Here is a 13,796-nt window from a genome sequence, read left to right as displayed (position 1 = left end):
CCTCTACCATGGTAATCTCAATCAGTTTACAGTATCACATGGCATGTACTGTAATGTAAAATGCTGTATTTGATTCCATCGGTCTTATCCATCCCTTATACTATTCTGCTCTATGTTCACTCTCACCAACACACTTACATGTCTGGTTCACTATCTTTCAGTGTATACATAGACATAATGATTTTTTACATTTTCCAAAAAAACAAAGAAAAGAAAAAAACACTCATTCTGTTTTATTTATAAGCTTGTTTCCTCATGGGGAGCAAAAAATGTCCCCGCAAGTACAATGGACTGCATTTATATTTATATAGCGCTTTTACAAGGATTTAGGATATTGCCATCTTTATAGGGAAATTTTGTCCCCATAATAGAGTTTTCCAGGCCACACACACACACACACACACACACATTGAACATAGTGGTTATAATCTAAAATAAATAGCTCATAATTTAAAAATAATTAATTACACATGGTCATCCATATCGGATATGGATTATCTATGTCTATAGACTCAATATCTAAAGAAATCTATATGTGTGCCAAATAATTCATTGATAAACCATTACGATCATTTGGATTAAATAATAGGCAAATGTATTAAACTAAATGAGAAGAGATGCAAATCAAAAGTTTGATAGTAAGAGATTTGTGAATGGTGGTTCCTGTGAATGATCACACTCTTACTTTAAGACTGACTGAAAGACTGACTGACTGACTGGCTTGAAAAAAATAAGTTTTTGTAGTTTTGTTAAAAGGATTTGTGAGTTCCCAGCATGCATGTCAGCAATACATTATACAGTAATTGTATGTGATTTGTTCTGGGTTTTTTCGCCACAATGTACTTACATTTCAAAACAATCATGAAATTACCAATATTACATTCATAAACTCATATTAATCTACAATGATAAATGCTGAAAAACTTTGTTCATCCTTAATGCATAGATGCAATGTTAACTACTAGAAGCTATAGTAAATACTGTATGTTTTACACTTAAATGTTATGTTGTTTATGTTTTAAACCTGTGCAAAGTCAGAAATATTCTAAAGGACACAAAAATTTGTGTGGAAAAAATCCTAAAAAATGAACTATATTTCATTAAAGAAAGTGTTTACACCTGAAAATGGCATGAAGTAAAACTGTCAACAGAATATAAAATGAAAAGCAACGCATGATAAGAGTAAACTGAATGAGGCACCTCTCTCACTTGAAAAAAAAAAAAAAAATTCTCCCTCCAACTGCAAGCATTAAATCATGTAACAACGAGCCTCTAATATGGATTATTTACATATTCAAAGGAACACAAATCACTTTACGTTTCCCATCACCACACTGTGGATGCAGCAGAGAGTTTTACCTGCAGGTTCCCCTTGATGCTGTCCAGCTCCTTTGATGTTTTGGAGAGTTGTCGTAAAATTCCTGTCCTCTCTGTGAAAACCTCTTTCAGCTTCTTCTCCAGCCCCTCATAGCTACAGGAAGAGAAAAGAAATAGAAAGATGACTTCTTTAAATCTATGGCATGCCTGGCAAATTCATTCTGCACGGCAGGTTACAGAAGCCAGAAGGATTTGAGGCCATTGTGAGTGGATGATGAACTCAAGAAAATATCACGAAAATCCTGAAAAAGAACTTGTGACCTCGTCTCAAAGTCACGTCAGAGTCCGTTTCAGGATTTATTGATGTCTAAGGCAACAGACAAGGGGAAAAAAGCCTTTCGGTAACACTTTACAATAAGGTCTAATTTGTTAACATTAGTTAATGCATAAATATATATTTTTACAGCAATTATTAAAGGTGCAGTATGTAATATTGACAGCTAGTGGTGGAAGTGGGTACGGCAATCTAAATTCAAAATATTGGAGCTAGTTGTTTCAACCGCCTCCTCGCCGCTCATGCGGGTTGCCAGATTGAGGACACGCAACAGGAGCGAACACAATTGACAATGGAAGAACTCACACATGCGTTTTAAAACGCTCCCGTTCCCAAAACTTTTAGATGGACACCGAGGCTTTTCAGGTAGAAAGTCTGCAATTTCTGACCCAGTTTGTTCGCTGGCTTCAGCGGCTGCAACAATGCGCTGTGTTTTCCACTAACTGGCACAGATTCCGACACAGAACACACATTTCGAAGACGAATAACTGGAATAGTATTGTTTTTTAGAGAAATGAGTATGTGAGCTTAATTAACCCCTTGCCTGTCAGCCCTCCATTTGGCAAATGGAGCATTTAGACATACCCATAGTAAAAAGACAGCTGCTCACAAACACTTGAGAGTTTACAGCTGAATACTCAGAATTACTCAGACAGTTATTAATATAGAGAAATGTAGGCTAAAACATAAAAATAAAAAATGTAAATATTTAAAATATTTTTCTTCATGTATAAAAATATTATGTGAATGTAGTATAACGATGTATAACTACAACTAAAGTGAAGGCACAAGTGTCGTCATGCTTTATTTAAAATAAGCCATAAAAATATGTGCCTGCCTAAATGGCCCATTAACAGTGCAGTATTTCATTTAGTAGTCCACATTATCTAAAGTTTTTCACAAACACAAAAAAACTAAATTAAAGCACATTATGTAAATTATTGTAACAAAATAGACAAAGCTCCTGGTCCAACAGGTGCATTAGAGCTTCAGTTAGCATCAAGCTACATAACACAATTTAAAAGATTAAAATTACACCTTCATCGTTTCCACTATCGAGTGTTTTTATTAGTTTCTTGTCGCAATATAATGGAGATTTCATTCAGAGATGTTATATTTATACTTTTATATGGAGCTAATCGCTACACCTGTTAGCAGTCATAATGTAAATATCCATTATTGATCCAAAATAGCTGACATCACATGAAAAAAAAAAATAATTCACACAAAACCCTTAATCCATGGTTATCGTATGTTTATTAGCTTCTTAGTTCGTGCATAGAAATGTAGAATTGGCTCGTTTTCACAGAGATAGAAAAAGGAAGTGTCCACAGGAGGAGCGCGTCATACGGAGGGCAGTGTTGAGCAGGTAAGATTATTGACAGCTCAGTGAGCAAATGAACGCCTGATGACTAATATCTGACGTATATCACGAAGAGGAGACACGGAGAGACCTCTGTACAGGTTTTAGCTCTTTTAGATAGAATAATTCAGTGAGAAATGAATAGAAATGGTATTCTGTGTGACAAAATATTTTGCAAACATGTGATGATAAATCAATATTTCTCCAAAAATGAGCACTTTTAAACTAAGAGCTAAACTGAAAGCTTTTTTGCGAGCTGTGTGAACACATTTTAGCCCCTGCAGACGAGAGAGAATTAATGTGCGCGTGATATTCCATTCAAAATATCGTTCATAACGGAACAATTATAATGCACTCCTGACATAAATTAAGAAATTAATGTCACTGCAACCCAGTTTTATGATAAACAGTGTTCAAATATGGAAGCTGGAGTCTTTATTCTGTCTAATGATGGTGATTTTGTCCAGATAAAGTAAGAGTGTGATGTTTTAACGAGCAGTGAATGTTGAACAATAGTAATCTGAGCCCGTCTGCGGTCTTTGATAGACATGGGGTTAAATATCTGCAAAAGTATTATGCTTTAGTATGGTCAAAAAAATACAAACAGCACCTTTAACCTTTGCTAATATTAGTTAATAAAAACATTCACAGTGCATTTACTAATGTTAAAGATACAACTTTTGATTTTTAAAAATGTACAGAATTACATTAAATATGACAATATTTACAAGCAGGGGCCATTGCTAACCAGTCAAACCTTGAGCTGTAAGCTACAAAACATCCAGCCTCATCCACATAAATACACACATATACATATTTATACCGTACTTGTCAGAATTTCAACACTTTGCCAACCCAAAAAGGCAGACACAGCTGTGCATAGCACAAAAAAAAAAAAAAAACAAATATAATATGCCGTGATTTTCTTTTGTCATCGTCCCAAATACAAATCATAAATAAGTTAGGTAGAGTACAGTCAAATGCTTTCAACAAAGGGCTCTCTGCCAAAACATCCTGCGCTGCTATAGATGAACCTTTATGTCAGGGAAACCAAAGCACAGTCATACTAATCTCCATGATAGGAAAGCAACACCTGTGAAATAAATAAATCATGCTGGAAGGCATCGTGCCTATAAAAATCCCACAGTGTGATGTCTGTGAAACTGATCACGGGTGTGGGCTGGAAGAGACAGATAAAGATAGAAAAGATATTGTGCCCTCTCTCTACTAGATTTCAAAGGAGTTGGTCTCTTCTAGAGCAGATCAATGAGAGGTCAATCATAGAGTCTGGCTCAAACAAGGGGTCAAGGTTTTGCTGGTTAGTGTGACCCAGCTAGCCCCTGCTGGTAAATGATGCAACTACAATATCTGGCAGAAAGAAGCATCTTTCTCTTCATTGACAGCCATTCAGCCAAAGCTGTGATATTATGACATTTATCCATGCACATCATTATCATTATTATTATTATTATTATTATTATTATTATTATTATCATTATTATTTAAAAATCCATGTGCCCTCATAAATTAAAATAACTTCCCTTCCCTCTTGTAAGAACATCTGTTTTCTTTTCTGATGACTTGTTTGATGCCACGAGGGCAGGGCAACCTGTCACTCACATTAACAAACCACAAGCAGCCAAAGATAATAACAGTGACGGAACTGCATGCTTTGCTGACTTTGTGTTTCTTTTTAGCAGCCGCAGAGCGATTAAAGGGGGGGTGAAACACTCAGTTTCAGTCAATCTCATGTCCATCTTGAGTACCTATAGAGTAGTATTGCATCCTTCATATCTCCGAAAAGTCTTTAGTTTTATTATATTTATAAAAGAAATATAGGCTGTACCGAGTCTTTCCAAAAAAAAACGAGCAGCTGGAGGCGTATCGTGTGGGCGGAGCTAAAGAATGACGAGCACACAAAGCGGTGACGTCCTCAAGCGTGGAAAAACCCATGGCTATCCATCTCAGCTAATAGATATATGATCCATATATCTATTAGCTGAGATGTCCGTCTCTGTGACAGCAGGACGTCCGTCTCTGTGGTATGTACTGTATTTAGTGGCCTGTTAACATTTGTGTGTGTTTACTCGCAGTTTATGAGGACATGATTCGGTTTATGGACTATTGTATGCGACTAAACCTTAGTAGTAGCAAGCAAAACGGTTTTGCACGTCAGACTAGTGTAACGTTATACAGAACAACAATGGAGTAACCGTTAACGCATTTGAATGACGAAGCACGCGATCGTGTCGTTTACTGATGTTTACTCACGTGACGATAGCCGACAGCAGAGACATTTGAAGCAGTTTTACTCACCGGCTGCTTCCAAAGCAGGACCGAACCTTTATTGCTGGGACCGCTCCGTCAAAAACACACTTCTTTGGCATGATTTGGTAAAGTCCTGTGACAGCAGTGACCGTGGAGATCCACTTTTCGACGCGACTGAAGCGATGTTGTGAAGCTTCCCGTCATTTCTGCGTTCAAATGGGTTCAAATGCAGCGCTGCCTTCCCGGAATGCTGTGCTGAAGCATTGAAGTCGCTCCACGTCACCCATAGGAATAAAGTGGAGCGCGGCGCGGACTATAACGACGACTGGATCTGCACCTGAGAGAGTCTTTATGGGCGTGCATTTCCTCTCTCGCTCTAGTCACGCGCGCACCCTACAGGGAGAAGAGCCCGTACGGCCCATACAAGGACCTTCCGCTCTATTAAAGGGTTACTTCAGCGATTAGCATATGGCTTTGTATCACTAGATACCCTGGAGTATATTCAAATTATTGTGCTTTCCCCTCTCATATCTCCCTGAGACGAGAGATTTATGAAATTTATTTCTGGAAAAATTCCTCCTATGATGCAAAATGACATCATAGGAGGAATGTTTGCCCAGAGGCTAAAGACTACAGCCAGCAGAGGGAGCCATTTCCGCATGTTTTGAATCCGGCATTGGGGGATGGGAGATTACACTCAGCTTGGAGGGAGAGCTCAGCTTGCAGACAGGATCATTTAAACGGAGCTATGGTGAGCAATGTAAGTCTTTTAACTTCTCAAATTCATTTCTATGAAAGTTAAGCTTGCAAAGGCATGAACTGAAACGCGCCAGACTAAACTCGCGTTGTGAATGTATGCCGCGAATGTAGTCGCGATTACCTCAGCTCTCATCACTCCTGCAGTTAGTGCTCAGTGCTGTGAGACTCGCGCGGTGACTCACTCATTGAACAGACACATTCAGTTTTTAATTGTAGTGTCTCTAACTCAGTCACAGTAATGAAGTTGTTGGCGTTGGGAATGGCCTCACAGGGCAGCGAAGCATTCTGGGAATTGTAGTCTTTCATCCCCATGGGAAAAAAATACATTTTCTGTCTTTTCTCAGTCTAGAAGACACCAAATTCAAAAATAATTTCACATTTCTACTGCATTGATGACCCAGTTTAAATACAGATTCATCTTCCCAGCGCTGAAGTACCCCTTTAACGTCAAGCCGACCCATACTCGAAAAAAACTCTCCGAAACTTGTGAGAAACCGGAAGGAGTATTTTTGACACAGAAATACTCCATCAAACGTCCAACATTAGTTTTTGAAACTTTGTCTATGTTTAGGATGGGAATCCAAGTCTTTAACAGTGTAAAAAGCTCAGTATGCATGAAACAGCATTTCACCCCCCCTTTAAACGCTGTATTGTATAATACTGCAGCTGTCTACACGTACAAGAGGCAACCGTTTACGCTTGTGCATGCCCAGTGGGCATGAACGGTCATGTGACATGCGTTCTCGCTCGTGCAGTGTAGACAGAGATGGTTTCTAAAACGCGATGGAAACACCAGTGTACACGTGGATCATTTTACACACTAGTGTAAACAGAACATAGCCAATGTCTTTTAACAAAGAGTTTATTAAAGACATACCCAACTTTGTTTATGTGAATACTCACAGGGCGTGCATTTTTTGCAAATGGTGGTCTTGCCGTTTCCTGATTCCGTTTCTGTTTGCTGTTTTTTATGCAATATCTTAAAAATCTGATAAATGGTTACTGTTGTGTTCACTGTGTAAAAAGTTTTGTCAGTGTGTTAAGAAGCATTCATGAAACTGACTCTAGTTTTCCCCCTATAATATCACATTTAAGGGGGACGGGGGGGTCTAATGAGATTATGCATTCTGACTTATTTACACTGTTGAAGATCTGGATTCTCATGCTAAACATGGCCAAAACTTCATAAAACGACTTGAAAGTATGACAGAGTATTTCTGTGTCAAATACACTCTTTCAGGATTTGAACACGTTTCTGAAAGTTTTTTTCCTTGTATGACGGCATAAAGGGCAGAATTCCTTGTATGGGGTCCAGCATATCAGTCTTTTTATAAATATGATAAAACTAAAGACTCTTTGGAGATATATTAAGTACAAAATACTACTCGATAGGGACTCAAGATTAACATGACACTGGCAGAAACGGTCTGCGCTATCTGCCTTTTACGCAATTTTACATCAATTTTTTTATATATTTTTAAAGATTTGATGTACACACTAAGTGCACATTCAAGTGCAGTTCTTTTTCACAAGGGTAAAAATATGAAAGGGGCAAAGAAGTCCGTTTTTACAAATTACACGCTCCCTGTGTCAGCTGCCATTTGATGACCGGGAAAGCTAACAGATAACTTTGTCCCGATATTATCAACCTCCTTTGCCTCAAGACACGAACAGTTTCATCGCCACAAAGGTACAGATAACCACAGAGTCAGGAATATGAGGAATAAATTGGTCATTACTACCATGGGTTGATAATTATTCCGTGACCTCTTTTGACACAGCTGTTTTGGCAGGCTCTCATACGAGAGCGCACAGAAAGTGTTCTAATGAGAATCAGCCTGTCAGACAAACAGACTTATCGCACGCTGCACTCTACAGCTCCTCATCGCCAGCGATCGCATAATTCTGATTAAAGCCACACCATGTGAAGGCTGACGATAAACCACAATCCTTCTTGAAGAAAAGGTGGTTAGCTGTAAGGATCTGCCAGAAACTATCTGCACACATGAATGGTGATGCTGTCTGGAAAACTGATTGTTCAGGATGAAGGGAGCTTTGAATAACAGCACACGACAGGCAGAGAAACAACCATACACACACACAGCCTCATTAGACAGAACCTCCCTACCCACCCAGAACGTTTCTGTGCTCGACTTTGAATTATATGAATCTGATCTTCCTCTGAAATGAAGAAGTGCTGAGCCCTGGTCATTAAAGTGGAAAGTGCTGAGTTTCACAAGTCCAGCGCACAAACTGCTGCTACGGCCGAGTATGGATGTGGAGGCCTTATTTGCTGAGGTAAAGATCAGATGGAGTGTGACTGGGCTTTAGCCAACAAGCCATCACTCCTCATCTTCCATTAGCCACTGTTGGACTGAACATTTCCTGTAAAGCTAACAGCTTTCAGAATGATATAATCCCATAAAGAAACCATAGCATTGTATTTACAGAGAAAGGGAAAGAGAGAGAGCGAGAGAGAAATAGAGAGAGCGAGAGAGAGCGCGAGAGCGAGAGAGTTAGAGAGCGAGAGCGAGAGAGATAGAGAGCGAGAGAGATAGAGAGCGAGAGAGAGAGAGAGAGAGAGAGAGAGAGAGAGAGAGAGAGAGAGAGAGAGAGAGAGAGAGAGAGAGAGAGAGAGAGAGAGAGAGAGAGAGAGAGAGAGAGAGAGAGAGCCTAGAAATCTATAAAATTATTACAAATATGTTAAATTATTTGGTAAGTATATTGCATAGTTGTGCTTGGAGTCAATTGTTTTAATTGTGATGCAACGCAATGTAACATGTAAATTGTGCAGACAGAATATTTTGCCAGGACGTCATACAAATTATGAACAAATGCAAAAACAAGAGATAACCAGCAAAATGATAACTGATTATGTTGTAGTCAATATGTGCTTTTTTCCAGTGAGCTTTTGTATTTGTCTTTGCATTTATTTTGCATAGTAAAATTAAATCTGTCGCTTTATCTATTTTTGCCAAATAATTGTGTCAGATAAATAAATAAACGTCCTTCATATTTTAAATCTTTAAAATAATAAAACATTCTCTCATATTTTGATGGTTTAATCAAAACTTGCAGAGTCATTAAAAACTAAATTTGGCTACTGCTGTGTGTTTTATATGAATCAGTTAAAACATTTAACCAATTAAAATGCACCTAGCTTTTAAAATTTGTAACCATAAATATATTCATAATGCAAAATGATTGCAGAATAAGCATGATCAAGTCTGGAAAAAACTAAAAACATTAGCTTAGCCAATGTAGCACTGTTAGAATTCTTTTAACATGTTGTTCCATATTATATGCAGAGAGTAAGACTAGTCATATATATCTGACATTTTAAAAATAATAACATTTCCCTCTAACATTGAATGGATTCTTAAACACCTCTGATTGGCTGTTGTGTTCGCAAGCTCAACATATATGTCTGTGATTGGCTACACACTTCTAAATCAAGTCGTAAACAAGTCTTTACAGAGCACTTGCACAGATACACACGGAGTGTTTGAACATCAGCGGATCCCCCTGTGTTTCTGAAGTGTTGATCATTGTAGCCAATCACAGACATACATGTTGAGCGCGTGAACACATTGGCCAATCCGTTCAACAGTGCTCAAAATACTTGTATCGTCACAATAAATTTCAGTAATGACTTAATATCGAAGTCGGTACTTTTGACAACACATATACACTCACCTAAAGGATTATTAGGAACACCAAACTAATACTTTTTTGACCCCTTTTCGCCTTCAGAACTGCCTTCATTCTACGTGGCATTGATTCAACAAGCTGCTGAAAGCATTCTTTAGAAATGTTGGCCCATATTGATAGGATAGCATCTTGCAGTTGATGGAGATTTGTGGGATGCACATCCAGGGCACGAAGCTCCCGTTCCACCACATCCCAAAGATGCTCTATTGGGTTGAGATCTGGTGACTGTGGGGGCCATTTTAGTAGAGTGAACTCATTGTCATGTTCAAGAAACCAATATGAAATGATTCAAGCTTTGTGACATGGTGCATTATCCTGCTGGAAGTAGCCATCAGAGGATGGGTACATGGTGGTCATAAAGGGATGGACATGGTTAGAAACAATGCTCAGGTAGGCCATGGCATTTAAACGATGCCCAATTGGCACTAAGGGGCCTAAAGTGTGCCAAGAAAGCATCCCCCACACCATTACACCACCACCAGCAGCCTGCACAGTGGTAACAACGCATGATGGATCCATGTTCTCATTCTGTTTATGCCAAATTCTGACTCTACCATCTGAATAGTCTTCAACTGTCCAATTTTGGTGAGCTTGTGCAAATTGTAGCCTCTTTTCCCTTTTTTGTAGTGGAGATGAGTGGTACCCGGTGGGGTCTTCTGCTGTTGTAGCCCATCCGCTTCAAGGTTGTGCGTGTTGTGACTTCACAAATGCTTTGCTGCACTCCTCAGTTGTAACGAGTGGTTATTTCAGTCAAAGTTGCTCTTCTATCAGCTTGAATCAGTCGGCCTCTGACCTCTAGCATCAACAAGGCATTTTCTCTCACAGGACTGCCGCATACTGGATTTTTTAAACTTTTTTTTACACCATTCTTTGTAAACCCTAGAAATGGTTGTGCGTGAAAATCCCAGTAACTGTGCAGATTGTGAAATACTCAGACCGGCCCGTCTGGCACCAACAACCATGCCACGCTCAAAATTGCTTAAATCACCTTTCTTTCCCATTCTGACATTCAGTTTGGAGTTCAGGAGATTGTCTTTACCAGGACCACACCTCTAAATGCATTGAAGCAACTGCCATGTGATTGGTTGATTAGATAATTTCATTAATGAGAAATTGCACAGGTGTTCCTAATAATCCTTTAGGTGAGTGTATATATAGACTAGACATTTTTTATACATTATAAAACTAGACAAAAACGAGCTGAAACAGTTTATTAAATACTTGCATTTTTGCATTTTTAAATACTTTAGTTACTGTGCTCAAACAGAGACCTGCAGCTGCTGAGTATTATGACCAAACATTTGCCACTAAACATCCTGTTCGGCTGTGTCCTCTATATATTTTCTGCATGCTTTGAAATTCTTGGTTATGTCAATTTGGCATTAAATATGAATGAGAACAAAAAGGAGGAGAAAAGAGAGATAAAAAGGGAAGCACTAAATGAAAAATTGCTGGGGAAAGCAGCATCACTCCTTTAAAACGAGCTGCAGTGCTGTGTGCAGGCATGTCAGAGTGTCTTTTGTATGCAAATCGTTTGCTTGAATATCAAGTCCTTATGCGCTGTCATTCTTTGAGCCAGATAAATGTGACACCAAGCAATTGGCAGCAATCACTGTGGCCATAGACAAATACTGTAAAGGTACAGTAATAATGGAAATAAAAATGGCAACTGTCCATCTAAATTCCTCACTTTCTAGCCTATTCATCTGCATAAAACCCTTCAACAGTCGCAGAATGCAAATAAATATACAACAGCTCATATGAATGCATGCACAAAGAAAGAATTCAATGGGACAGGGAGGAAATAAACCGAAAAAGCACTTCAGCCTTAGCTGTTTACATGCTTTTCACAAGCACAATACAGTTTACATTAGTGTGCAAAGCCAAATGCAACAAAAAACCAACTTGCATGTGAATATATGAGTAGAAACACATGAGTTTGATAAGTTTAGACTGCACTTAAAAGAGAAGAAACATGCCAGAAAGCTTTGACAAACATGGTTGTCCAACATCATTAGTGCAGTTAAAGCTAAAATTAGGGCACTCGTCATCCTGCGCACATATAGTCTGTTTCTATGAGACTGAGTTTAAAGAGGGCGTGAAATATCCGATTCATGTTCGTTTCCCTTTTGCAGTTGTAATGAAATGCTCATCTGCAATTCCACGACACAATAAGCATGCTAACATCTGGAAACAACCTGCGGCCAGCGCTCTCTTTTCTGCCTCTGTTTTGGTATTCAGATCACTGTCGTTCTGCTTTGCTGGAAATGGCTCGAGTTTGAGCTTTAGAGTTGACTCATAATTGCAGGATATCTCATTAATAATTTGTCCCAGGCGTAATCTTGAAATTGAAATATAATCCATTATGCATTATTGAGCATCGCAGGCATGTAGACGTGACTTGATATGTACCAGCTTCAGCTTGCATGTCACATTAAATCCTGTTTAAATTAACAAATTAATTGAGTTATTTCTGGGAGGTACATGGATTGTTTGGCATAGATATGTTTTGACTCCATTTTCAACTCTATATGATTCTCTCCAGCTGCTCTCTTGTCTGGTAGGTTGTTAAGCTGTTTAATAATGCCCAGCCGGAGGTGTGTTACTCCAGTATTACAACCAGACTGGTAGTGTTGTCACAAGATCTGGAGGATTTTTTTTTAGGCCAATTTAATACCTGGAAAACATTTTGTACCTCTCTGTACACTGCTAAATATATGCCAGAAAACACGCAGTAAGCTGGTGTATCCTAATGCAATAAATTATGCCCTTGACAACCACTCTGTGACTATTTTTTACAATGTCTAACACTGTTATTTTAGTTTGCCTCATAGGATTAGGGTGGACACATACATGTAGATGATAAAGAGCCCGATAACGCAGTGTGCTTCAATGACTTTGGAAAGGCTGCACTTGAAACACAAATATGTCATTAAACCTACAGTTAGAATCAAAGATGAAATGAAGCCTATTATTGTGGTACGTAACAGTCATTTATATTGTCAGTTGCCATGTCACACGAGCAGGAGAGCTGTGGCTCCAAATATATACAACTGCTGAATATATACACCAGTTGAACAAACAAGAAGTTAATATTGAGAGAATTACACAACATTGCTGTTACTGTGACTATGTTCAGACTGCAGGCAAATGTGGCCCAAATCCAAATCCAAATCCGATACAGGTCAGATTTTTTGCAATGCGACCTCGGTCTGAGCAGTAATATCGGGATTCATGTGACTTTTACGTCTCTCTAGAGAGACATTCGTCACAATTCTGCGCTCATGGGAGTCACTTCAAAGATTTTACACACCCAGAGTTATCAAGAAAGTTGCGAAAGGTAGTCAGTGAAGGACAGTGACGTGTCAGAGCTCATATTAAAGTAACAGCTATATAATATATATACACACAAGCAAAACATTCCTCGGCAGATCACACTATAAATAAACACGTAATCACTTACGTTAATGTCTCTGTGTTCTCTATGACAGCGTGCCGCGATGATGTCTTTTAATCGTACTTTTGCGTACGCGGGTCAGTTCAGGACATGATCTGTCAATGATTGAGGGAACAATTCAATGACTCACTCATAAAGACAGTCCCTGTGTTCAAATATGCATACTTCCTTACTATATAAGGAGGAATACTACTATTGGTAAAAAAACAAAAACAAAAAATGTGTGAAAAGAGTAGCATGTCCAAATTCATAGTACTAGAAAAGTAAATTGGATAACCTGTTACTTTTCAGAGATTCTGAAGTGCACATCTAAATGACACTTTGAAATTTTTAATGGATTCTTTTGTTCCTTAATGATGAAATCAGTTAAAAGACTCAAGAAGATCACTACAGGAATATTGATTTATTGCAATAAGAGTAACTGGAAAAACTCCACCACTAAAGGCCCATTAACATCAAGAATAACAACTAACGATAACTATATTAGCATCCACACCAACTAGGGTTGCAAAGTTTACATAAACTTTCCAGGATTTTTTTGGGAAAATGTCAGCCTCTTTGCAACCCTAACACCAACACACAATAAT

The 13,796-nt window shown here is 38.5% G+C and overlaps 1 protein-coding gene across 1 annotated transcript in view; it reads right to left on the bottom strand.

Annotated features, from left to right (window-relative positions):
* Positions 1-13,796, bottom strand: part of luzp2 (leucine zipper protein 2) — a 147,434-nt gene that overhangs the window by 52,643 nt on the left and 80,995 nt on the right. Inside the window, exon 2 of the mRNA XM_067419021.1 lies at positions 1,360-1,471. Within this exon, the coding sequence (XP_067275122.1) occupies positions 1,360-1,471 (112 nt within the window). The remainder of the gene's footprint in view (positions 1-1,359; positions 1,472-13,796) is intronic.

The sequence above is a fragment of the Pseudorasbora parva genome, chromosome 16 (genome assembly GCF_024679245.1).
Source record: "Pseudorasbora parva isolate DD20220531a chromosome 16, ASM2467924v1, whole genome shotgun sequence".
Classification (NCBI taxonomy): domain Eukaryota; kingdom Metazoa; phylum Chordata; class Actinopteri; order Cypriniformes; family Gobionidae; genus Pseudorasbora; species Pseudorasbora parva.
The sequence above is the reverse complement of the archived record's forward strand: the minus strand, read 5'-3'. Positions and strand labels throughout refer to the sequence as shown.